This window comes from Macaca nemestrina, chromosome 17, assembly GCF_043159975.1.
Source record: "Macaca nemestrina isolate mMacNem1 chromosome 17, mMacNem.hap1, whole genome shotgun sequence".
NCBI lineage: Eukaryota > Metazoa > Chordata > Mammalia > Primates > Cercopithecidae > Macaca > Macaca nemestrina.
In genome coordinates this window covers 68632369-68657851 of record NC_092141.1, presented here as the reverse complement: position 1 = coordinate 68657851, position 25483 = coordinate 68632369, and the positions used below count along the sequence as shown (strand labels likewise).

Here is a 25483-nt window from a genome sequence, read left to right as displayed (position 1 = left end):
GCTAATTTTTGTATTTTTAGTAGAGACAGGGTTTCACCGTGTTGGCCAGGGTGGTCTTGAACTCCTGACCTCAGGTGATCCACCTGCCTCAGCCTCCAAAAGTGCTGGGATTACACTTTGAGGTGCCCAGCCCCTCAGTTATTTCTTCTGCAGACTCTGCAACTAAGGAATAGATCTGGGATTTAACTTTTTTTTTTTTTTTTTTTTTTTTTTTAGGGGATCTCCCTCAGTCACCAAGGCTGGAGTGCAGTGGCACAAACATGGCTCACTGCAGCCTCAACCTTCTGGGCTCAAGAGATCCTTCCACCTCAGCCTTCCAAGTAGCTGGGACCCTAGGCATGCAACACCACATCCAGCTAATTTTTTGTATTTTTGGTAGAGACCAGATTTCGCCATATTACCCAGGCTGGTCTCAAATTCCTGGGCTCAGATGATCTACCTGCCTTGGCCTCCCAAAGTGCTGGGATTATAGGTGTGAGCCACCTGGCCCAGCCTCTTATTTATTTATTTATTTATTTATTTTTACCCCACATCTTGCTCTGTCACCCAGGTTGGAGTGCGGTGGCATGATCATAGCTCACTGCAGTCTATAACTGTTGGGCTCAAGTGATCCTCCCTCCTCAGCCTCGAAAGTAACTAGGACTACAGCTGCATGCCACCACACCCAGCTAATTTTTTTTCTTTTTTTGTGCAGATGGGGCCTTGCAATGTTGCCCAGGGTGACTCGGACTCCTGGCCTCAAGTAATTCTCCCACCCCTGCCTCCCAAGGTGTTGGGATGACAGGCATGAGCCTCTGCACTTGGCTTTTCTTTTCTTTTCATTTTTTTTTTTTTTGAGACTAAGTTTTGCTCTTGTTGCCTAGGCTACAGTGCAATGGCACAATCTCAGCTCACTGCAACCTCCCCATCCCAGGTTCAAGTGATTCTCCCGCCTCAACCTCCCAAGTAGCAGGTATTACAGACATGCAGCACCATGCTCCGCTAATTTTGTATTTTTTAGTAGAGAGAGCATTTCTCCATGTTGGTCAGGCTGGTCTCGAACTCCCGACCTCAAGTGATCCACCCGCCTCGGCCTCCCAAAGTGCTGGGATTACAGACGTCAGCCACCGTGCCCAGCCGGCCTTTCTTTCTTCTTTCTTCTTTTTTTTTTTTTTTTTTTTTTTTTTTTTGTGGTGTGTGTGTGTTTTATAGTAGAGACAGGGTTTCACCGTCTTAGCCAGGATGATCTCGATCTCCTGATCTCGTGATCCGCCCGTCTCAGCCTCCCAAAGTGCTGGGATTATAGGCTTGAACCACCGTGCCCGGCTTTTTTTTTTTTTTGAGATGGAGTCTCGCTGTGTTGCCCAGGCTAGAGTGCAGTGGCACAATCTCGGCTCACCACAACCTCTGCTTCCCGGGTTCAAGCAATTCTCCTGCCTCGGCCTCTTAAGTAGCTGGGACTACAGGCATGCACAACCATGCCCGGCTAATTTTTGTATTTTTAGTAGAGACGGGGTTTCACTATGTTGGCCAGGCTGGTCTTGAACTCCTGACGTCGTGATCTGCCTGCCTCGGCCTCCCAAAGTGCTGGGATGACAGGCATGAGCCACCACACCTGGCCTTTCTTTCTTCTTGTTTCAGGTTTCTTCCTTCTTGTTTCCATTCTACAAAGAACTATTTCCGTAGACATCCTCTCTGTACAACTAACTTTCAGCCTATTCTTCCCAGTTAGAGACTTACAGTGATTCCTAGTGTCTACCAAATTCCCTTTCAAACTTCTTGGTTTGGCATTCTAGGAGCCCTTCACCATCAAACTCTTTCCACCTGACACAAGAAACAACCTTGTTTCCAACCCAACTTACTGTGCCAACTGGCCCTGCCTAAGGCTGTCCAGCCTCCCTGCCTTTGCCTGGGCCGTTTCTCCTCCTGCAACATCCTTCTTCCTCTCCACACCCAATTCTGCTGATTGAAATCCATCCATTCTGCAAGGCCTGGCTCAAATGCCACCGCTTCTGGGAACCCTTGCCAGGTAGCCTCATCAGAAATGCCTGCCCTCCTCTGATCCATCTCCCGTAGCCCCTTGCATGTCCCAGGCCCTGGATCTTTCTCTCTCACAGCCTCAGACTCCCGGTAAGCCTCTGGAAATGGAAGCCCCTGGAGGGCAGAGCTATCCGGGCGTCCGTGAGTCCTCTCAGAATCCACTTCCCACCATTGTACTTCCGGACCTGCTCACTCCCCACCCCAAAGTAACACCAAGGTCGGACGTGAGAAAAAAATAGATGAAACAAGATTTTGCACATCATATTGTAAACCCCACTCAGGCGCTCCCCTCCTCCGAATATTCTTACTGGACTCCCGCCCACCCTTGGCTCTGGTCCCTCTGGCTCCTGCCCATCATCCACCCAGTCCAGATGTCCAAGCCTGAGCAGCTCACCTGGAGAGACACTGTGTCTCTGTCTCCATCTCTTAGTCTGAGTCTCTATCTGTGCTGCCAGTAGACCTCTGGCCTCCCTGCTCAGACTGGGATCACTGGGAATGTAAGGACCTACCTTTTTTTTGTCTTTGTGTCCTTTTCCCATTCCATTCAGTGGAGGATTTCAAAAAGCTTTGGAGACACACGTGACAAGATAAAAAATGAGAGAGGAAGCTGGAGGTGGGAGAGGTCCTACTTCCTCCTCCCCAAGGCTCGGTCACTGGCACCTTGCCAAGGTCACCTTTCAGAGCAACCCGTCACAGGCCTTTGTCAGGATCATTCATCCTCCTTTCCAGTGCCCTCCTCCCTTGCCAATCCACCAGGCTCTGCTGCCACCCCAGGCCCTGCCAGCCCTAGCTCACCTTACCAGTCCCTCGCACTCCAACTCTCTCCCTCTCCCACCCCCATCTGCAACCACAGCACATCACAGCTGTCTGATTAACTCAATTGATTAATTAAGCTCTAATGAGAACCGTGGTTCACCCCTACAGCTGCTGACCAGGAGGCCAGCTGTGCCCAGAAGGCCACTGGGGCTGCAGGCATGGTCTTATGAGGGCCCAAGGGCACGTAGCTCAGTGGTTGGTGCCACTGAGCCATTTGCAGGGCACAAAGCTTGCCCATGTCTAGGTCTCTCCAAGAGCCTCCATGATGAGGGGTGGGCAGAGGGGTTGCTCCCTCAACTAATCAGGCAGTTCCAGGATGGCACATCTGGCACTGACCCTGCTGAAGGCAGGGAGGGCAGAGTAGATATTGATTGGCTGAGAGGTGCAGGGAGGGGACTAGATTCCTTTAGAGTCCCACCTTGACTCCTGGGACTTAGAGTGCCCCAGGCCCAGAGGGTAGTGAGTGTGGGAAAGCTGGGCACTGGCCAGAGGAACCAGATTTAGCCCTGCCAGCAGCCACCAACCCTGTGGTTTCTTTGCTCTGCCACCCACCCTGGAGTGCAATGGTGCGATCTCGGCTCACTGCAACCTCCATCTCCCAGGTTCAAGCGATCCTCCTGCCTCAGCCTCCCGAGTAGCTGGGATTACAGGCACGCACCACCACCCCCAGCTAGTTTTTATTTTTAATAGAGACGGGGTTTCACCATGTTGGCCAGGCTGGTCTCGAACTCCTGACCTCAGGTGATCCGCCTGCCTCGGCCTCCCAAATTGCTAGGATTACAGGTGTGAACCACCGCACCCGGCCAAATCCTATGGTTTCTTCCATTCCCACAACTCCCAGCCATGTGGTGAGACAATACCCCCATCCAGCTGCTGGCTTCCAATCTCGAATAGCCGCAAGGACTCTGCAGAGCAAGTCCTTGATTCTCATTCCTCCCACCTCCAGCCTCCCTCACCACCCTGACCACTGACCCACCCCACCCCCAGACTCTGTCCCTTGTCTGGGATAGGGGACAGATGCCCTCCATTAGCAACAATCATTGGCTGGGCACAATGGGTCACGCCTGTAATTCCAGCACCTAGTCACGCCTTAATCCTCGACCTTGGGAGGCTGAGGTGGGAGGATCACTTGAGGCCAGTAGTTCAAGACCAGCCCAGGCAACATAGGAGGACCCCTGTCTCTACACAAAATTTTAAGAAAGAAAATTAGCCAGGCAAGGTTGCTCACGTCTGTAATCCCAGCTACTGGGGAAGCTGAGGCAGGAGGATTGCTTGAGCCCAGGAGTTTGAGGCTGCAGTGAGCTGTGATTATACCACTGCACTCCAGCCTCAACAAAGGTGGAATCTTGTCTCAAAAAAAAAAAAAAAAAACAAAAAACAATCATCTGTTAAGTGGGATTTTCCATCTTACAGACACCTCCATGTTTGTTCTTCCCCAGAATCTCACGAGGCAAACTGAGCCAGGAGTTCATTCTAGAGATGAGGAAACTGAGACCTCAACTTGCCCAGGATCACACCCGGGCGTTTCCTGCTTCAAGCCTTTGCATTTGTCTTGAGTCATGCATGCCTCTTCAGCTTTGAAATGTCAACTTAGAGGTCACTTCAGCCAGGATGCCCCATCCCCCAGCTGCAGGTGACAGCCCCCTCTTGTTGTGTTAACTTGCTCATATCTGCCAGGGGCCCGTGAGCACAGCTGCCGCTCCGTCTATACCTCCCGATTGTGGGAGGACCCTGCTCAGGGCCTCACAGGCAGTAGGGACATAAAGAGTATTTAGAGTGGAGGAAAGAAAGGAAGGAGGGAAGAAATGAATGAGCCACACATGGCAGATAGTCTGAGCCCCCAGTCGAATGCTGAGAGGAAGGACATGGTGGAGGATCAAGCAGGGCTGCGCAGTCTGGGCATGTCAGCTGTTGATGTGCAGGGACCCCTGCTGCACAGCCCGCTGGCCCAGATATCATGCAGATAGTCCCTTCCCCTCCCCGCTACAGAGAGGATAGGGTGGGACCAGGAAATCCTGGGAGATGGTGGAGGAAGATGGGCAGAGCAGGAGAGGGTGGGGAGGGCCCAGGAGTCAGGAAACCTGAAGTGGAGATCAAAGCAGTGGCTGGGCCGGGCACGGTGGCTCACTCTTGTAATCCCAGCACTTTGGGAGGCTGAGGCGGGTGGATCACCTGAGATCAGGAGTTCGAAACCAGCCTGGCCAACATGGTGGAACCCCGTCTCTACTAAAATACAAAAATTAGCCAGGTATGGTGGTACACGCCTGTAATTCCAACTACTCAGGAAGCTGAGGCAGGAGAATCGCTTGAACCCGGGAGGCAGAGGTTGCAGTGAGCCAAGATCGTGCCATTGCATTCCAGCCTGGAGGACAGAGCAAAATTCTGTAGAAAAAAAAAAAAAAAAAAAGCAGTGGCTGGAGAGTCCGAGACCTGGGTTGGATTCCTGGCTTTGCTTGACCTCTCTGGGTGACTATGGGCAGGTGGCCTCCCCAATCTGGCCTGTGAACTGAAAAAGTGTGATGGCATGGGCTCTGGGCCTGTTGTCCTGTTGAAGTCTGGGAGTTCTATAGCCCCAGGAGATGTCTGTGACTAGATGGAGGGAGTGAGATGGGGATGGACAGTAGGAGGGAGTTTCAACACCTTCTATTACCAGCGGTAGGAGGGGTAATCATAGCCAGGAGCCTCTGGGCCCCACAGAGTCCTCATCGCTCCCCGCCAGCTCCTCTTCTGTCGCTGCCCCTCAGATTCAATTACCAGCTCAGCTTTCAAATCGGGCTCCAGCCAGTAACTTTACTGGAGAAAATGATTATGTGATTATTTCAACCTTGCTCCAAATGCTGTTTTAATTGGATCTGGGAAAAGGCGATTTGGGCATCAGAGGAGCCACGCGGGGGTGGGAGCAGCATGGGAATGTCAGGCAGGACCCCCACCCGCCCATGAGGTTCGAAAGGCAGACAGGACTGCTTCCCAGCCCCCTGCCTCTCCCCAGGCCCCCCACGTTCATCCTACATCCAGGGTAAGCCTCAGTCGGAAAGAGAAAATGGGTGTGGGGGGAAAGGCTTCCCAGGCAAGTGGGTCATGGAGGCGGTTGGAGGGGACAGGTTCCTAGAAGCCTGTCTCCTGCCCAAAGCACCCCTCAGCCACATAGAAAACTACTTTTCTGCCAATCTCCTTCCCTTCTCTGACCCCACCCCCAGCCCACCTGGAGTAGACTTTTGCTCAAACGCTAGCCCGAGGAAGCAGAGTTGGAAAGAACATTTGATTTTCCAGGATCCAGGAGGGCCTTCGAAAGGGATTTGGATTTATCTGCTCCTGGGATCACCCTTTCTCCCTGCTAGACAGATGACTGGTGTTTGTTTGAACATATGCTAACCTTTCTGAGCTTTAGTTTACCCATCTGTCAAAGAGAGGGTCCTAGGTGACCCCCAAGACCCCTCCCAGGAACGAAGGAAGCCATTTGCGCTGGTTCTCCTTGTGCCCTGGCTCTCCATGAGGCTAGAAAGTCCAGCACCAACTTTTTGGTGGCCAATTCTGCAAGGGCTTGTAGGCACCGAGCCTTGTAGAGCCCATCTGCCTGGCAGCTAAGGATGTCCCTCACCACCCCGAGCCAGAGCTCAGCCAGGTGCCAGGAGTGAGAGTGGGCCTGGGATTGGGGCAGGAGGGGAGGGGTGAGGTATGCCTGAAAAGTTGAGGGGCCAGGAGGAAGGACGCATCTTCATTGTCTTGAGGTCTGGCTTTCTCAGGGCTCTCTATAACTCCTTTTCTCAACACCTTAACAGACAGCATGTCAACACTTTTTAAAATATTGTTTATTTTGTTTAGAAATGAGGTCTTGCTCTGTTACCCAGGCTGGAGTGCATTGGCTCCATCATAGTTCACTGCAGCCTCTACCTCCCAGGCTCAAGCAATTCTCCTGCTTCAGCCTCATGAGAAGCTGAGACTACAGGTGCACACCACCGTTCCTGGTTAATATTTTAAATTTTTCGTAGAAATGGAGACTTACTGGCCGGGCGCGGTGGCTCCCGCCTGTAATCCCAGCACTTTGGAAGGCCAAGATGGGCGGATCACGAGGTCAGGAGTTTGAGACCATCCTGGCTAACACGCTGAAACCCCGTCTCTACTAAAAATACAAAAAAATTAGCCAGGCGTGGTGGCGGGCGCCTGTAGTCCCAGCTACTCGGGAGGCTGAGGCAGGAGAATGGTGTGAACACAGGAGTCGGAGCTTGCAGTGAGCCGAGATCTCGCCACTGCACTACAGCCTGGATGAAAGAGGGAGACTCCATCTCAAAGAAAAAAAAAAGAAAGAAAAAGAAATGGGGTCTTACTATGTTGGTCAGGCTAGTCTCAACCTCCTGAGCTCAAGCAATCCTCCCACCTTAGCCTTCCAAAATGCTGAGATTACAAGTATAAGCCACAGTGCCCAGTCAACACTTTTAAAATATTTCTTATTTTTTTAGAGATAGAGTCTTGCTCTGTCACCCAGGCTGGAGTGCAGTAGCCCAGTCATTGCTCACTGTAACTTCGAACTCCTGGGCTTAAGTGATCCTCCTGCCTCAGTCAACACTTTTTTTAAAAAATCACTTAGGTGGCTCATGCCTGTAATCTCAGCACTTTGGGGGGCTGAGGCTGATGGATCACTTGAGCCCAGGAGTTTGAGATCAGCCTGGGCAATGTTAGGAGACCTAGTCTCTACAAAAAGTTAAAAATTTTAAAAATTTAGCTGGGTGGCCGGGCGCAGTGGCTCATGCCTGTAATCCCAGCCCTTTGGGAGGCCGAGGTGGGCAGATCACAAGGTCAGGAGTTCCAGACCAGCCTGGCTAATATGGTGAAACCCCATCTCTACTAAAAATACAAAAATTAGCTGGGTGTGGTGGTGCGTGCCTGTAGTCCCAGCTACTCATGAGGCTGAGGCAGAAGAATCGCTCGAACCTGGGAGGCAGAGGTTGCAATGAGCCGAGATCTCACCATTGCACTCCATCCTGGGTGACAGAGCAAGACTCCATCTCAAAAAAAAAAAAAAATTTAGTTGGGTACAGCCATGCCTATAGTCTCAGCTAGAGGCTAAAGTAGGAGGATCACTTGAGCCTGGGAGGTCAAGGCTGCAATGAGCTGTGATGGCACCACTTATATATATATATGGCAAATATATATAAATGTGTATATATGTAGGTGTGTGTGTATGTGTATATATATACACACATACATACATATACATAATGCCTTGAAGGTACCATTTTGGAGAATGTGCTACTCACAGCAGGAATGTGTCTTCCCCACCGCCCCTCCCCCACACACACCCAAGACATGGGCACTGGGACTGCAGGGAAGACTGGCCAGACCCCAGCACCAGCACTCACCTGCCATCAACATGCATCACTGGGCACGGGTGGAAGGACAGTGAGGCAGGCGCAAAGAGGACAGAAGGTGTTGGTTCAATTTATTTGCCAGGTATTGAGCACCTGTTGGGTTTGAGGCACAGGGCCAATGCCACCTCCAGGAGAATAACAATCTGGTTTGGGAGACAGGACACCCTCTTCTTAGAAATCATCTAAAACTCTGGGACAGCAGGAGAGATGGGTCAGAAACGAGGCCGTGAGCACTCAGCAGCCAGTCAATCCCAATAGAACAAAGCCCAGGGAGACTTCCTGGAGGAGGCAGTTCCTAGGAGGTCTCAGTGTGGTTTGGCTGAGAGGAGGTTGGTGGGAATTCTGAAGGACCAAACAGCAGAAATGCCCAGGGAGAAAGGGAAGCAGCGAGAGAGGAAGGTAGCCATGAGATGCTTGCCTCTGAGCCTCCAACATCCCCTAACGCGGGGAATTATAATTTCCATTTTACAGACAGGTTCAGACCTTTGTCAGGGTCACACGCAGCCAGGAGGGAACTGAAAGCAAGCTCTGCCGGTGCCCTGACCCTGTCCTTTCTCCAGCTTCACCTCGCCTCTCCCAGAGCCAGCTGGCCTCATGCTGAGGCACCAGCAGGCAGATGCAGAGGGCTCAGCTGGGAATGAGAGGCCAGTTCCCAAGAGTTTCTGGGATCCACAAATAAGATCTGAGACAAACAGGACCCCAGTCCTTCAGGCAAGTGCCTGCCTGGAGATGGGGGTTTCAAAGGCGTGGATCACGGGGGTGGGGTGGGGGGGAAATTTTATTGTCAAAGAAGAAAACCAGTGCTGCCATCCCTCCTTCACTCATTAATTTCTGGGGAAGTATTAGCTGTCAGCAAGCAGCAGCCCTCCAATTCAAATTACAGAATTTGAATTCTTAATTTCTCCTAATCCATCAGTGAGCTGCCTTCCTGGGCTAATATTAGCAGCATTGGTGAGGCTTGTAACAGTCATTGATGTCTCTAGCCCTCTGAAGAAAAGCCCTAATCAACAGAGCTGGGCCTGGGGCATGGGTCCCCTAGAGGCGGGGACTCTGGTCCCCACTCCCCAGCTGCCCCCAGTCTCCAGGAAGAGAGTGCAGAGTTTTACAAAGGTCCCTGGAGAGATGAAAGAAAGAGAGAGAGAGAGAGAGAGAGAGAGAGCGCAAAGGAGAGGTGGGGAAGATGGAATCAGAGCCTGTAGAGGCTTGGAACAAGGAAGAGAGGGAGAAAGGGGCTCAGGGAAAGACAAAATTAGTGAGACCAAAAGAGGTGGAGGCAGAGTGATGGAGAGACTGAGCCAGAGGCCCAAAGAGATGGATGGAGCCCGAACTGGAGAGAAGGAAAGGAGCCTTTCAGAACTTAGAGTCGAAGCAACCCTCGTGCAGACTCTGCAGAGAAAAAACACAGGAAAGCAAAACCAAAACCCTCCCGTGACTCCCAGGGTGTCATGGGAAGTATGGTGCCCCATGGATAACATGGCCCCCATATCACTGGGCCCACCAGTTCACATTGTCTCTAGGAGTTCTGGATCAGGCACCTTGTCTGAAATCACAGCTCAAAGACCTCCTCTGTCAGGAAGCCCTCTTGCTTTCTGTCCACCAGCACCATCTCTCTTATTTATTTATTTTATTTATTTATTTACTTTTTGAGATGGAGTTTTGCTGTGTCGCCCAGGTTGGAGTGCAGTGGCGCAATCTCGGCTCACTGCAAGCTCCACCTCCCAGGTTCACGCCATTCTCCTGCCTCAGCCTCCCGAGTAGCTAGGACTACAGGCGCCCGCCACCATGCCCAGCTAATTTTTTTGTATTTTTAGTAGAGACAGGGTTTCACCGTGTTAGCCAGGATGGTCTCGATCTCCTGACCTCGTGATCTGCCTGTCTTGGCCTCCCAAAGTGCTGGGATTACAGGCGTGAGCCACCGCGCCCAGCCTTTTTTTTTTTTTTTTTAAGATGGAGTCTCATTCTGTCACCCAGGCTGGAGGGCAGTGGCGTGATCTCAGCTCACTGCAACCTCTGCCTCACCGGATCAAGCGATTCCTGTGCCTCAGCCTCCTGAGTAGCTGGGACTACAGGTGCGTGCCACCAAACCTGGCTAATTTTTGTATTTTTAGGTAAAGACAGGGTTTTGCCATGTTGGCCAGGCTAATCTCAAACTCCTGATCTCAAATGATCCACCCGCCTCAGCCTCCCAAAGTGCTGGGATTACAGGCGTGAGCCACTGCGCCCGGCTCACCAACACCATCTCTTCACTGTTGGGCAGTAACACTCTTTCCTGGTCAGTCACCCAGGTCCTGAAGACACTCTGTGCTGCTGTGTCTCTCTCCACGCAGGTGGGAAGAGCGTGGGAGGCTAGGCTGAGCACCATTTGTGCACTTCTTTTTGTATATTTTTTGCGACGGAGTGTCACTCTTTCGCCTAGGCCGAAGTGCAGTGGCAAGATATCGACTCACCGCAACCTCCACCTCCGGGGTTCAAGCGATTCTCCTGCCTCAGCCTCCTGAGTAGCTGGGATTACAAGCATCTGCCACCACGCCCAGCAAATGTTTTTATATTTTTAGTAGAGACAGGGTTTCTCCATGTTGGCTCGAACTCTTGATCTATGGTAATCTGCCCACCTCGGTCTCCCAACATATGTTCACTTCTTACTTAATCTCTTCAACAAGGCAAGAGATACAGACTTTTTTTTTTTTTTTTTTTTTTGAGATGGAGTCTAGCTTTGTCACCCAGGTTGGCGTGCAGTGACACCTGGCCAATTTTTGTATTTTTAATAGAGAAGGGGTTTCACCATGTTGACCAGGGTGGTCTTGAACTTCTGACCTCAAGTGATCTACCCGCCTTAGCCTCCCAAAGTGCTGGGATTACAGGTGTGAGCCACAGCACCCGGCCGGTACAGACTGTTATTACCCCCATTTAACACATGAGAAAACACACCTTAAGTCACTTGCCCAAAGTCATGGGGCAATGACATAGTGATTTTGGGATTTGAATCCCAGTAGGCTGACTCCAAAGCAAAGCACTTAACACCATGTTGGAGAATCTTGGGAAACCCCCGGGGGTTGTATATGGTGTAGTCCCCATCCTCGTTGAACTACCAAAGGTTGTGGGCCATGCCAGGCCTGCCCCATGTCTTCCTCATGTGACTCCAGTTCCATCAGCCAATCTTCTTACTAACATCCAGATAGCCTCAGACCCTCCGCCCCCATCCAGCCAACCCTGTCCCTCCCACCTGCCTTTCCATCTCCCTGAATCCAGGCCTTCACCTGGGCAGGCCCAGCTCAAGTCAGGCTTTCAGCTGGAAGCCTTTCCCTGCCTGCATCCCTAGCTCCATGGCCTGTCCCTCTCTGACCCAGTCTTTGTCCTTTCTGTGAATTTCCTGCCTCCTCAGCAAGTTCTGAGCCTCTCCATGCACAGCCAGGTGCCCTCTGATGTCCTAGGACCCAGCTTTGCCCAGACGTGTGCTCAGTAAATATTTGTGGACTTATCAACTGATTGATTGGTGAAGTGAAAACAGGAGACCTGGGACAAAGATGCCTGAGAACTCAGCAGTGTCCCTCTCAGCCTGGGCTCTAGGGAGGTGTTGGGGAGCCTGACACACACAGGTGGGGACTCCAGGCCCCAGCAGATGTGAATGGCCAGCTGTTGGTACTCCCAGCTGCCTGCAGGTGACCCTGTCTCCCCAGGGTGGGAGGATTTGGGGATGTGTGTGGGGGAGAGGGAATTTGGGAAGTGAGTGCTTTAGGCTGCTCTGAAGCTCCCCTGGCCCCCAGGCTCTGCCCAGGAACCCAGGGCGGGGGGCAGACTCTAGGATCTTCTCCAAGTTGAGATGCCTCTCCCCACTCCCTTTGCTGCTCCTGCTTCTTCCCTAACCCCCACTGGAGAAGCTGGGCCTGACTAGAACTATTTTGGGCCAAACCTCTGAATTATACATGGTCTGGCCAGTAAGCCGGCTCTTCCGGACCAGTGGCAGTGGGGGTTGGGGAGTAGAGTGATCACTGCATTTCTCTTCCCATGTAAGTGTCTGAGTGTGTGCAGGTGCCAGGCAGAGTGTGATGGGGTGGCATACATATGGGTCCACGAGTAGAAGGTATGGGGTCCCAGAGACATTTTCCTTTTCTCTGAGGCTCCAGGTTGGTGGGCCCCTGGGCTCAGTACTCTGTGGTTCCCAAATTTGTGTGTCTGGGCAGAATGGGCACAGGATGACTTAGGTCATCATCCTATTCCCATCTTGCCCCTGCCTTGCCTGCGCATGGGATCCTCAGGAGCCAGGTGGACAGAAAAGAGATATCACCCCATCAGGGCCAGATCCAGGAGACAGGAAAGAGAGGCCATTAACTGCCCGAAAATATTAGGTTGTTGCAAAAGTTATTGCAGTTTTTGTCATTGAAACTAATAGCAAATTACTTTTGCACCAGCCTAATAATAGCAGTAATAACCACTATGAGTTGAGGACCTCCTCTGGGCTTAGGTATTTTACATATATTAATTGAGTTAAATGTCATAACACTTCTATATGCTAGGTACTTTTAGCCCCATTTTATTGATAAGGAAACGAAGGGTCAGAAAGACTAAGTAACTTGCTGAAGAATGCACAACATGGAACTAATATAATCAAGATTCTTTTTTCCTTTTTTTCTTTGTTTTTTTTTTGAGACAGAGTCTCACTCTTGTTGCCCAGGCTGGAGTGCAGTGGCGCAATCTTGGCTCACTGCTAACTCTGCCTCCCGGGCTCAAGTGGTTCTACTCCTCAGCCTCCTGAGTAGCTGGGATTACAGGCATGTGCCACCATACCCGGCTAATTTTTATATTTTTAGTATAGATGGGGTTTCACCATGTTGGCCAGGCTGGTCTCAACCTCCTGACCTCAGGTGATCCACCAGCCTTGGCCTCCGTAAGTGCTGGGTTTACAGACATGAGCCACTGTGCCCAGCCTAGAATCAAGATTTAAACAACTAAGAAAATAAAGGGCCGGGCGCGGTGGCTCAAGCCTGTAATCCCAGCACTTTGGGAGGCCGAGACGGGTGGATCACGAGGTCAGGAGATCGAGACCATCCTGGCTAACCCGGTGAAACCTCGTCTCTACTTAAAAAAATACAAAAAACTAGCCGGGCGAGGTGGCGGGCGCCTGTAGTCCCAGCTACTCGGGAGGCTGAGGCAGGAGAATGGCGTGAACCCGGGAGGCGGAGCTTGCAGTGAGCTGAGATCCGGCCATTGCACTCCAGCCTGGGCGACAGAGCGAGACTCCGTCTCAAAAAAAAAAAAAAAAAAGAAAAGAAAATAAAGCAAGCCATATCCTGGGAGAAAATATTTTCAATACATATATCTGACAAAGAACTTGTATCTAGCAAACTCTTACAATTCAATAGGAAGGAGACAAACAATCCCATTGTAAAAGGGTCAAAAGAAGAGAGAGAATGGCCAGTGCGTTCATGAAAAAATATTCAATATTATTCATTATCAGGGAAATGCAAATTAAGACCACAATTAGATACACTGCACAGCCATTGGAAGACTGACTATGGTAAGTGTCGATGAGGTTGTGGAGCAACTGGAACTCTCACACGCTGATAATAGAAGTGTACAATAGTACAACTACTTCAGAAAACAGTTTGTCAGTTTCTTGAAAAGTTAAGCATACAATAACCACAAGATTCGGTTATCCCACTTTTAAGTATTTAACCAAGAAAAATGAAAATATATGTTTACTCAGACTTGTATGTGCACACATGCTCATGGTAGCTTTATTCACAACAACTGAAACCCTGGAAATAAGACAAATGTCCATCAGCAAGTGGCCAGATTGTTAGTGCAAACAATGGGATACTTATGAGCAACAAAAAGAGTAAACTACCGCCATAAAAACAAGGATGAATCTCATCAACATCCTGCTCAGTTAAAGCAGCCAGAAACCAAGCGTGCATATTACATAATTCCATTTACATGAAAATCCAGAAAAGACAAATCTAATCTATAGTGACAGAAAGCAGATCAGTGGTTGCCGGGGACTGGGGGAAGGGTGGGGAACTACTGGGAAGAGGCACAGGGGAGCTTTTTGGGATGAGGCAAATGCTCTATATCTTCATTGTAGTGGTAATTATGTGTCTATAAATTTGTCAAAACTCATCAAACTGAACACTTAAAACGTGTACATTGTATTGTATGTAAATTATATTCAATAAAGTTGAAAAAAGAAACCAAGCAAGCTGAGCTGAACTCGATCACATCTGTAACTGTTATGCCCTGTGTGTCTCAAGGTAGTGGGAAGGGAGTCTTGGGCACCTGGGGCCCCTTTGAAGAAGAGAAAGCTTTACCATGCATACAGGCAAGGAAACACAGAGAGAGATATATCAAAGAATAGAAAAGATTGTGGTTATTTGGAATTAACTACCTGTCCCCGGTGGGAAGGAAGCATCCAGCTCCCCTCTGCCTTACTGGCCCCACCGCCCCAGGCTTTCTATGGCTTTCCCTTTGACCTGAGGGACTGACCACCCCTGGAAGTGTCTAGCCTCCTGCTGGGACTCCTCCCTTACCCCTCCTAAAGGCGACACCTTACAGCTTCCTCAAACAGCATCATCCCGACTGGCAGATCAGGAGCTCCTAGGGAGTCAAAGTTTTGTTTCCCTCCACCAGGCCCAGCCTACCCCTGCTCATCCTCCTGGGAGCCTCTCCCACTCATCACCCAGGAGACTAATGTGGACCTCGAGTGCAGCATGGGCACACTGCTCTGGGACAGGTTACCAAGCTTACCCACCCAGGGACCCCAAGCATGTCCAGGAGGGGCTGGCTGGCCAGGCAGAAGGCCAGTGTGCTGGTGCTCCTGGCCCTTGGTCTCACTTGCTGCTATCAATCATTGACGAATGCCTGTTAAGTGCTTGGCTTTCAGTTAAGACCTATGCCTACTTTTCCTCTGTTAACCCTCCAGGCAGAGGCTTGAGGCCAGAGCTCTTGGTGCTGTCATTTCACAGATGAGGATGCTGAGGCACAGAGAAGGTAAGTAAAGTCACACAGCTGGCAGGTGGGAATGCTGTTCATTTCCCAGCAATTCTTGTACCAGCTTCCCTTGAATCCCTTGGAGGGTTTTTTTTTTTTTTTTAAACAATTCAGATTCCTGAGTCTGTGCTTTGTCTTTATCTCCTCTAGGCTCTCAGGGATCCATACCCTCTAGTCCCAGCTAAAGGATAAGCCCGGCCCCCTGCAGGGGCCTCTGGGCTGCGGCTCCCCTGGTACTGAGCCTCAGTACTGAGCATGGGACTCCGAGTGGATGGGCACAGTGCCAGTGCATCTGACTGAGTAGGGTGGGCAGGGCTGAACTTGGTCAGGACCAGCTAGGGTTGAGGGACCAGCAGGGAAATGAGATCTACAAATAGCAGCAAATTGTTCATTGATTGCCATCCTGTTCAGAGGCCTGGGACCAGCAGGAACAGGATTGGTTTTGAACTAAAGTGGGAAGGGCAGCTTAGTTTAGGGCAGGCAGGCAAAGTCAGGAAGCAGGACACCCAGGGCCCTGCACCTCATGTAGGTATGAGGTCCTTGGCTGTGTCCTCTGGAAATGGTACCCTTCCTCTATCCACCTCTGGGGATGCAGGTTCCTGGAAGATGGCCCCCAGCTCCACCCGGTATGACCTGCAAGTTAGGAAGGGCTGGGAAAATGCAAAAGAAAAAGATTCCACTGCCAAAATTGCCTGCTTTTCCAAAATGGCCCACATTTCAAACATCTTGCCCATTTCTCCCTTAAGCACACACAACCAATCATACCATATGCTCATATGTGGGGATCAGAAAATAATCTTTGTGCCTTAAAAGGGCATTTGAGGCCAGGCGCGGTGACTCATGCCTGTAATCCCAGCACTTTGGGAGGCCGAAGCAGGTGGATCATTTGAGGTCAGGAGTTCGAGATCAGCCTGAGTAACATGGTGAAACCCCGTCTCTACCAAAAATACAAAAATTAGCCAAGCATAGTGGTGCACGCTGGTAGTCCCAGCTACTCGGGAGGCTGAGTCAGGAGAATCGCCTGAACCCAGGAGGCGGAGGCTGCAGTGAGCCAAGATTATGCCACTGCACTCCAGCCTGGGTGACAAAGGGAGACTCTGTCTCAAAAAATTAAAACATAAAAATAAAATAAAAGGGCATTTGAGAAGTCCCCTAGCCACCACTCCTCCTCAACTTCTTCCATATCCTGCTTGCACCCTTGGCTCCTGGAGCTGGTTCTATCGCCCATGTTCCCACCATCCCCTCTCTGTGCCTTCGACCGGGCTGTTCCCTCTGCCTGGAATGCCTTCCCTCCTCTCCATGAAGCCGTGTCCTGGGAGTCCTGAAGACCCAGACTAACTCCTGACTCCTGCTGAAGCCTTCCAAGCTGTCTGAAGCCTCCTGAGTTCTTCCTTCCTTAAACTCCTGTGGTCTATACCAAGCAACCTCACTCCTGCCGTCTTTGAGTGTGTGTGTGTGTTTGTGTGTGTGTGTGTGTCTGTGTCTGTGTCTGTGTGTGTGTATCTACACGTAGAGGCTCAATGAATGCTGTACTCTTGTGATTTCTTGGACAACAGTCCCATCTCCTCCACTGGAGAGAAAGGACCCATCCATCAGGAGCCACATCTTATCCATCTCCCTTGTCCCCACCCCTGCAGGAAACAGCAGAGAAGGCAGCTGCTGCCTGGTCAGCATTAGACTCCAAGTCTCAGAGACTCCGGCAGCTGGGAGCAACCACTGGGACATCTCATCTCCTTCCCACCAACTCGGAACATTCTCATGATAGAGGACAGTCCTTGCATCACTCTATGAGTTTCTGCCCTATCGTCTGGAGGTGGCCAGTGGAAGTGGGATGAGCGTCTTGACATCTGGCCTGCCTTCCATCTCCCCCATCTCCAATTTACTCAGCTCCTCAAGCCCTTCATGCTTCCCACATTCGCCCTCTGTCTTGAGCCAGCAGCCCTGAGCAGCCTTCCAGCTTCTGAGCCCCCCTGGCTTCAGCCGGTGATGTGAGTCCAGCACCCGAACAGATGGTGACTCTCCCTGGGTTCCCAAAGCGGGGCTAGAGAGCAGATAAAGGACCCAGAATCCAGAAGTCATTGCCACTGGGCTCAGCCTTGTTTCAACTCCAGACAAGTCCAGGGGGCCTATGGACAAAGAGAGCCCAGAGATCACCCCTCAGGGCAGCCGGAGACAGCATCCTTCCTCAGAGAAAGAACTGAGTCTCCTCATTGAATGATGGGGAAGCTGAGGCCTGGGGAAGGGACATGACTTGACCATGGCAAGTCAGAGTCAGTCCAGGAGCCGGTTTCTCCCTGAGTGGAATCTCCTGGGCCTGGCTCCAAGGTTGGCAGCAGGCAGGGATTACAGTTAGCACATGCAGATCCCCAGGTGGATCCCACAGAGCACAAGGGTGGACAGACAGCCTCCCAACCCAGGAGGCTGGGGCCAAGCCACAGCTTCCAGAGACGGAGTGAATTCCTGCCACTCGGCCCCTGGGCTCACAGCAGCTGCTCCCTCGTCTAATAAATGGCCCTGGTCCTCGGTCCTTGATGAAGGGGGATCAGGAGCCGTTGCTCTGCTTGAGTCTCTGAGTCTCTGTGGAGCTTTCCATTAAGTAGGGGCAGCCAGGAGGGGTCAGGAGGGGCCGAGGCAGCACGCAGGGCCTACATGCTGAGAACTGCACCCCCTTCCCACTTCTCAGCCTCCTTTCTGCCCTGGCCATTTCTTTCTTTCTCTCTCTCTCTCTTTTTTTTTTTTTTTGAGATGGAATTTTGCTCTTGTCGCCCAGGCTGGAGTGCAATGGCGTGATCTCGGATCACTGCAACCTCCACCTCCCGGGTTCGAGCAATTCTCCAGCCTCAGCTTCCCGAGTAGCTGGAATTACAGGCATCTGCCACCACGCCCAGCTAATTTTTGTGTTTTTAGTAGAAAGAGGGTTTTACCAGGTTGGCCAGGCTGGTCTCGAACTCCGACCTCAAGTGATCCTCCCACCTCGGCCTCCCAAAGTGCTGGGATTACAGGCATGAGCCACCGTGCCTGACCTGCCCTGGCCATTTCTTAACTCCTTTTTTCCTCCTCCCCTTGCTCCCAGCCTCTGCCTCGTCTCTGCCCTTCCAGGCCTCCTCTGCCTCCCCTCTCTCCTCCTTCCTCTGAAGTGAAGAAAATTCTTCCCATCCCAACTCTAGTGCAGCTGGGCAGTACTGGCTGGTAGGAGTCGATAGGGTCTGGTGAGAAGGAGAGGGACAGGTCTAGACACCCAACAGCTCAACCACTGGCCAACTGGACAAGTCCTAGGAGCTGGAGGAGGTTCAGATTAGTTCCATCCAGTGCCAAGGAAATCTAGCTGTAGCCAGCAGCCAACTGAAGAGCTGCTGGTGACACACAAGGGTCCAGCAGGAAGTGACATGATGATCAGTGATTGGGGGATCCTTGTTGGATAGACAGGCAGTGGAGAATGGTTAGGGACAGGTAATCTGGGGTGGTCCACTAGGGGAGGTCTGTTGGGAAGGTCATTATTGGATGTTGGTTGTAGCGATCTCAGTGATGGGTGGTCATGCCAGGCAGTTGGTTCTGGTTGTCCTTCCGTACTACTGTTGGGCTATCAAGCTGATCAGTAGATGGTTGGGGAGACATTACACTGTTGGCTGGGCCTGGGACATCATTGTTAGGAGGTTGGGTTGGGTCAGTGTGTAGTCAGTACTTTGGCAGATGATCAGTCTTGGCTAGGCAGTGTTAAGAGGTTGATGTTGGGTCGTCAGTGTTTAGAGGCTGGGATAAGGGGGTCAGTCCCCACATCTCTAAGGCATGACACCCCCTCTCCCACTCTGAATGGGGCTTGAAGGGCTCAAGCAGCTCTGAGCTCAGCCCCAGGTTCCCTGCCCTCATGTCTTCCTCCAGGCTCAGGCTATCCTCCTTGCTCAGCTAAAGTAAAGCTGTCCGGAGGCAGAGGTGGAGGCTTGGTCTCCTGGGATCCTGGCAGGCTGGAAGGCAGGGCCAGGTCCCTAGAAGTGCTGCATGGGACATGGGGGATGGAGTGGGCAAGAAGCTGAAGTACTTAGGGATGCAGCAAAGCTCCGCAGCGGGGATGCGGCCTGCGAGGCCAGGATGCTCATTGATGAATCGATTCCCATTATTGATGCTGCTTGGAGAAGTTTTGAAAGACGGAGCTGAGGGAGAGGATAGGGTTATCTTGGAGAAAGCCATGGCCCAGCCTGGCCACTCAGAATACAAATGAGATCGCCTGCTCGTCTGCCAGGCCCTTCACAGCTGCCCCCTGTAGGGCTGGTCGGAGCTGGGGGCCTGCACCCGGGCATGCGGTGAGCTGCAGATGTGGGAGTACCCCAGCACTGTAGCAGAGTTGCAGACAGATGAGCGGGAGCATTGGATTTCCATGGGACAGTCACAGGGAGATGGATTTTGGCTTCCTCTGAGGACAGTTTCTCCAGGAGCAGGTCGTTCTCCACAAGAGAGAGCTTCCCTACTTCAAGAGGCAGTGTGTCCCAGCAGAGCCTAGAAGACCCCCTCTCAAGAAAGATGGCCTTTGAGGCACCCCTCTCCCCTAGCCCTGCCACTATATTGTCATGAGGGTCCCATTGGTGGTGTGAGTGGTAGGAAAAGTTCATACCCAGCCAGGGGCCTATGGATGCTCACTACGAAAGGACAGAGGGTAGCTGCTCTGACAACCATTGCTAAGGGGCCAGGCAGAGGTAAGGGGGCCACTTGGGCAGAGCTGAACCCATCCAATAGCACATCACTGCAAGGGAAGTCTCATGGGTCCCCAGGCAGGAGCCGGGAAGGGACAGGATAACTCATTGCTATGAGATGGGGATGGAGTGGGGGTAGGGGGGATGTTTCAGGATGGAGCCAATGCTGGAGCTGCTGTGACCATCAGATCACAGGGATAGAGGCTGGAGGGGGCCTCTGATGGGGGAGACACAATCTCAGCCTTAGGTGAATGTTTACTCTGATGGAGGAGACTCAATCACTGTCCTGGAAGCTCTAATGTGATAAGAGTCCTTGCTTTGGGAAGTCCTCAAATCTAAAGTGGGAGGCAGTACCTGCCTTGAGAGTGTCCATTGCTTGGAGGAAAACAAGAGGCAGGCTGTCCTGATTGAAGCAGATGTGCCAGTGAGACAGGACCTGAGATGGGAGGCAGGAATGTGGAGGCCAACACAGCCCCAAGTCTGCAGCTGAGATGGACTGAGACCCAGGCATGCTGACTTCCAGATTCAAATTCTCAGGGTTGATCTAAATTCACTCCCACTGGCTGTGACACAGCCTGCCCCACCTTCTATGTGTGCTGCTCTGGGCTCCACTAGGCTTCTGATGAATTACTGGAGATACTCAAACCAGCAGAAGGCCAGGGCTGCTGTTCCCTGGCAGACAGGTGGAGCTCTCCAGGTGGGCCTCCCCCCTACTGTGCACATAACACGCACACCACGCACACCATGGCCTCCTCCAGTTGGGGCTGGCCTTATCTACATCGCCACCCTTCACCCAAGCACGCATCCACAGGAAGTCTCCAGGGGGACTTAGGCTCAGAAGATGATCCAAGCTCCTTCTGTATCAGGCTTGAATTCTCTGCGTAGTTGTGCCAACAACTTGCTGTGTGAATTTAGACAAGTCTATTTCCCTCTGTCCCTCTGGACAATGAATGGGCTAGGCCCAATGGCCTCCCAGGTCCCTGCAAGCACTGAGCCCTTCTGAGCAGGAGCGATTAACAGCAGTCTCTGCTTGAGGCTCTGCCATTTAGCAACACATGACTTCAGGCAATGATTTAGCCTCCTGGAGCTTCAGTTTCCTGTAAAATGGGCACAAGAAAAAAAATAATGTTCCCAAAAGCTGAACCAGCCTCCTGGGACTGTTGGGAAGATTCAGTGAGACAAAGCCAGTAAAGTGCTTGACACAGTGCCTGGCAGATAGTACATGCTTGATAAATGCCACCTATGGCCAGTGTTATGATTATTTTCCTCTTTTGTAGCCCCTCTCTGGACTCCATTCCCCCTTCTGTAGGCATCTATGGCCTTCTGCCCAATTCTTGTCCCATTGGATCAGCTCCCACACAGCCCACTACCCCATTTCTGTAAGTACCACCTTCCCCCAGCCCCGCTTCCCAGGGACAAAGCCGCACAGTCCCCTCCCTATACCTCGTAACCACTGAGAGGGCCCTCCCATCTCAGCCCCCATCTCCTGCAATTATGTAGAGCAAACAAGAGCAGCTGATGGGGAGGGAGTTGCTATTAGCTTAACCTTTCGGGACTGGAGCTGCTGGGATGAGATGGGGAGGCCACGGGGAGGGGCTTCTGAAGCAGGTGGAGCTGGGGGAGGGAGGCAGAGGAAAGGAGGTGGAGGGGGTTGCTCGCTATGAGCCTCTAATGGGTAGGATGCGGGCCCAGAAAAAGCAAGAAAAGGAACAGAATGAAAGGAAGTCATACAAGTGGAATTAAGGAGACTAGAACAAAAAAACAGGCATGGAAGAAGTGAGAGACAGAGGAAAGGCTGGGAAAACAAAGCTCCAGATAGCTGTGCAGAGAGCTTCTTGTCCTGTTTGTCGCACCACCCAGCCCCTTGCACCCAGTAAGGTGGGATGTGAAAAGCATTAGAAAGCCTTACTGTGCTTGACACTGTAGAGAATCACAGAATGAAGATTACCCGAGCTGCAAGAGACCTCCGAGCTCTCAGACACCACCTGACCCAGCTCTCTCATATTACAGATGGAGAAACCAAGGCCTAGAGAGAGCTTTGCCTTTCCCAAGACTCAGTGAATGTTGGCAGGAACTGGATGAACATTCAGGCCCCTGACTCTGTCCCTTCAACAGCTCGGGGCATACAAGTTCTCACTCAGCCAGAGCTGGGTGGGCTAGTAAGGTCCCCAGCCTGGAGGGACTCAGATCCAGTGAGAGTGACCCACGTAAATAAGGAAATGACACATAGGGGCGAGAGTCCCATAAAGAGAGTTCCCACCAGGTACCACACACAATAGCTTTCTTTGGTAAATTAATTAATTAATTTGTTTATTTATTTAGAGATGGAGTCTTGCTCTGTCGCCCAGGCTGGAGTGCAGTGGCACTATCTTGGCTCACTGCAACCTCTGCCTCCCGGGTTCAAGCAACTCTCCTGCCTCTATCTCCACCTCCCGAGTAGCTGAGACTGCAGGCATGCACCACCACTCCCGGTTACTCTTGTATTTTTAGTAGAGACGGGGGTTTCACCATCTTGGCCAGGCTGGTCTTGAACTCCTGACCTCAGGTGATCCCCCCTCTTGGCCTCCCAAAGTGCTGGGATTACAGGCATGAGCCACCATGCCTGGCTGATGAATTTTATTATTATTAAAGTGTGTTGATACCTGCAGTGAACAAATATCTCCTGTGTGAATCAGGAAGGCTTCAGGGAGGAGGTGACTTTGATCTAGGGCTTAAAGGATGAACTGGAGGAAACTGAGCATTGCAGTTTTCCCAACAGAGCCAAGATAAGGTGCTGGGAGAAGCTGGCGGTTCAGAGGGGCTCTGACTGTCCCTCCCATTCCCCTTCACTTCGGGTTCTGGGAGGGAGGATGAACCAGGTGTGCAAGGGGGTGGAGAGGGACTTTTTCCTCTTGAGGTAGAGGGGTGATAGGTAAGGTTGGTCTTGTGCAGTTGGTCAGGCGCTGCAGAGGGAGTGGCCGACGGTGGTCAGGTACCGAAAGGAGGTTCCTGCCTATCTTTCTTCCCCCATGTCTCTGTTTCTCTCATCCCCACCTCAAGTGGGCTAGCCAGGAGAGGGGACAAGTGGGACTCCGAGATCTTCGGGAGGCCTGGATAAGAGCCCCTTGGCCTGACCTCCACTGGGCCAACCACCAGGACTCACTGTACCCCTTCATCCCCCATCCCACTCAGGGGGCTGAGGGAAACAACAAGGATGGTGACAGTTGAGGGGGGGAGGCCCGACTCATACTTAGCCCACAGCCTCAGCGAGACGGCAAGGAATATTTTTAGGAGCTCATTAAACAGGGAAGAAAGAAAAGGAAGGGAAGGAAGGAAGACGAGGATTATGCATTATTTTTCATCCAAGTGACAGCTCTGAGCATCTCCACCGGAACTGTCATGAAAAAGAAATGGCATGTCTAATATTATTACAGAACCAGTGTGAGTGCGTGTGTGTGCATGCGTGTGTGCCACCAGTGTGCAACTCTGGGGTGGGGGCCCACAGGTGAACCCATGCGGGTGGCACTGGGTGAGGGTGCTTGTGTGCGCAGCTGCATGTGAGCACCAGGAGGCTGGGACTGCAACTGTGGGAGAAACTGCGAAACTGTGTGTAATGGGCCGTGCAGACCGCGTCCAACTCTGTGTAATTGGGTGTATGTAACTCTGGGTGCGTGAGACATCACTGGAAAGCCTGAAGGGGGGCACAGTCACAGGTGAGGGAGCAGCCAGCATGCGTGGCTATAGGAGGTGCACAAATAGGAGGTGGAGAGTAGGTGCAAAGGGGCTTCCGGCTCAACCCCCAGGAGGCAGTGGGGAAATGAAAGTGGGCAAATGGGGACACTGGGCCCACCTGTCCTTGTGCTGAAGGGTAACAGTGGCCAGAGGTCCCCCTTCCCACTCACACGCACACCATCCCCTCGTCTGCCCTGGCTGACTGTGGGGTGGGAAGGGCATGGTCCTGCTGATGTGAGTTCAAAGTTCTCTTCAATTGAGCTTGATTTGGTAGGAGCTTAATAAAGATGATCACATTGAATTTCCAGAACACGCTGGTGAGGTAGGTAACTATTACTATTCCCATCTGATGAGCAAAGTGTGCTTGAAAGTCCAGTTCAAAACTTCACTGATATCATGGAAGCCAGTAGGAAGAAAAGCTGAGGTTTGTGTTTATTTTGTATAATTAAATTAAATTAATTTATTTATTTCTTTATTTTTGAGACAGGGTTTTGCTTTGGTGCCTAGACTGGAGTGCAGTGGCTCAATAACGGCTCACTGAGGTCTGGACCTCCTGGGCTCAGCAATCCCCCCTCCCCCAGTATCTGGGACAACAGGTGTGCAACACCATGTCCATATAATTTTTTTTTTTTTTTTTTGAGACAGAGTCTTGCTCTGTCACCCAGGCTGGAATGCAATGGCCCTATCCCGGCCCACCGCAACCTCACCTCCTGGGTTCAAGCGATTCTTGTGCCTCAGCTTCCCAAGTCGCTGAGATTACAAGTGTGCATCACCACACTCGACTAATTTTTGTATTTATTTTTTGTAGAGGGGTTTCACCATATTGGCAAGGCTGGTCTCGAACTCCTAACCTCAAGCAATGCGCCAGGCTTGGCCTCCCAAAGTGCTGGGATTACAGGCACCTGTCTCCGCGTTCTGCAGCACAGCTGAGATTTGCATCTGAGTCTCCAGGTGGCTTCTCAGGGTTGACAGAACTGAGCACCGGAAAGGAGGTTAGTGAGGGAGGCTGGAGGGTTGGGAGCCTTCCCAGGGGTTCTGTGGGGCGGGTCTAGGGGGCCTGTCTAGATGGCAGGTGCTGGTGCGTGGGAAAGAGAAGCCGAGGGCCCTGGATAGCTGTGGGGACGGGCCGGTGCTGACCAGCCCAGCGCGTTGAGATTCGCTTCTGTCAGCGTCAAACTGCAGCGCAGGCCCTGCCGACTCGGTAACTAAAGCCAGCCTCGTAAGTGGCTAATTGATTTCTGTTCCCTGATTAAATGTGCAGCACTTTACATGGCAGCAGAAGGAGGTCAGCGCTCCCCCCACTTCTCCAGCGCCGCGTGCGGAGAGACAAAGAAATTGATTTTCCAATCGATGCTCTGAGCAATGATTAAATGTTCTCTGCACAGCGGGCCTAATGAGTCCCCAAGGGGCGTGCCGGGCCTTTAATTAGAGACTCCCACGGGGGCCTGGGATGGGGGCTGCCCTGGAGTGAGGGGGTCCAGTCAGGGAGGAGGCCCCATCCCCAGGGAACGGTGGCCTGGGCCTCTGAGAGATACTGTCTGTGGGCCCCTCGGTATAGAGACACAGCGGAGGGGTCCCTGGGCAGGGGGACCCCATAGAGTAGCTCCTGGGCTGAGAGGTCCCGTGGAGGAGCCCCTGATCTGAGCCCTCGAGGAAGAACCTGGGCTACAGGAATGGAGGCTGGAGGCCCCCAAGTGAATGCACAGATTCACCCACGTGAGCATGAGCCAGGTCTGCACCCCCTCGCCCCAACCAGAGGACAAACTCAGGCCAAGGCCTCCCTGTCCTCTGCCCACCAGCATCCAGGCAGCCAGCAGTCCTCTCTGTCAGTTCAGCTCCCCCATTGGCGGCGGCGGCGGAGACCCAGACAGGAAATGAATCCCCTGTAAGCGGCTGCTGCGT

At 52.0% G+C, this 25483-nt stretch overlaps 1 protein-coding gene across 1 annotated transcript in view; it reads left to right on the top strand.

The window, feature by feature from the left end:
- LOC105468836 (dephospho-CoA kinase domain containing) overlaps positions 1–16962 on the top strand; it is a 60348-nt gene extending 43386 nt beyond the window's left edge. Inside the window, exons 5-6 of the mRNA XM_071083293.1 lie at positions 15118–15185; positions 16823–16962. Of these exons, the coding sequence (XP_070939394.1) occupies positions 15118–15185; positions 16823–16947 (193 nt within the window). The 3' untranslated portion in view covers positions 16948–16962. The remainder of the gene's footprint in view (positions 1–15117; positions 15186–16822) is intronic.
- The last annotated feature ends 8521 nt before the right edge of the window (positions 16963–25483 follow it).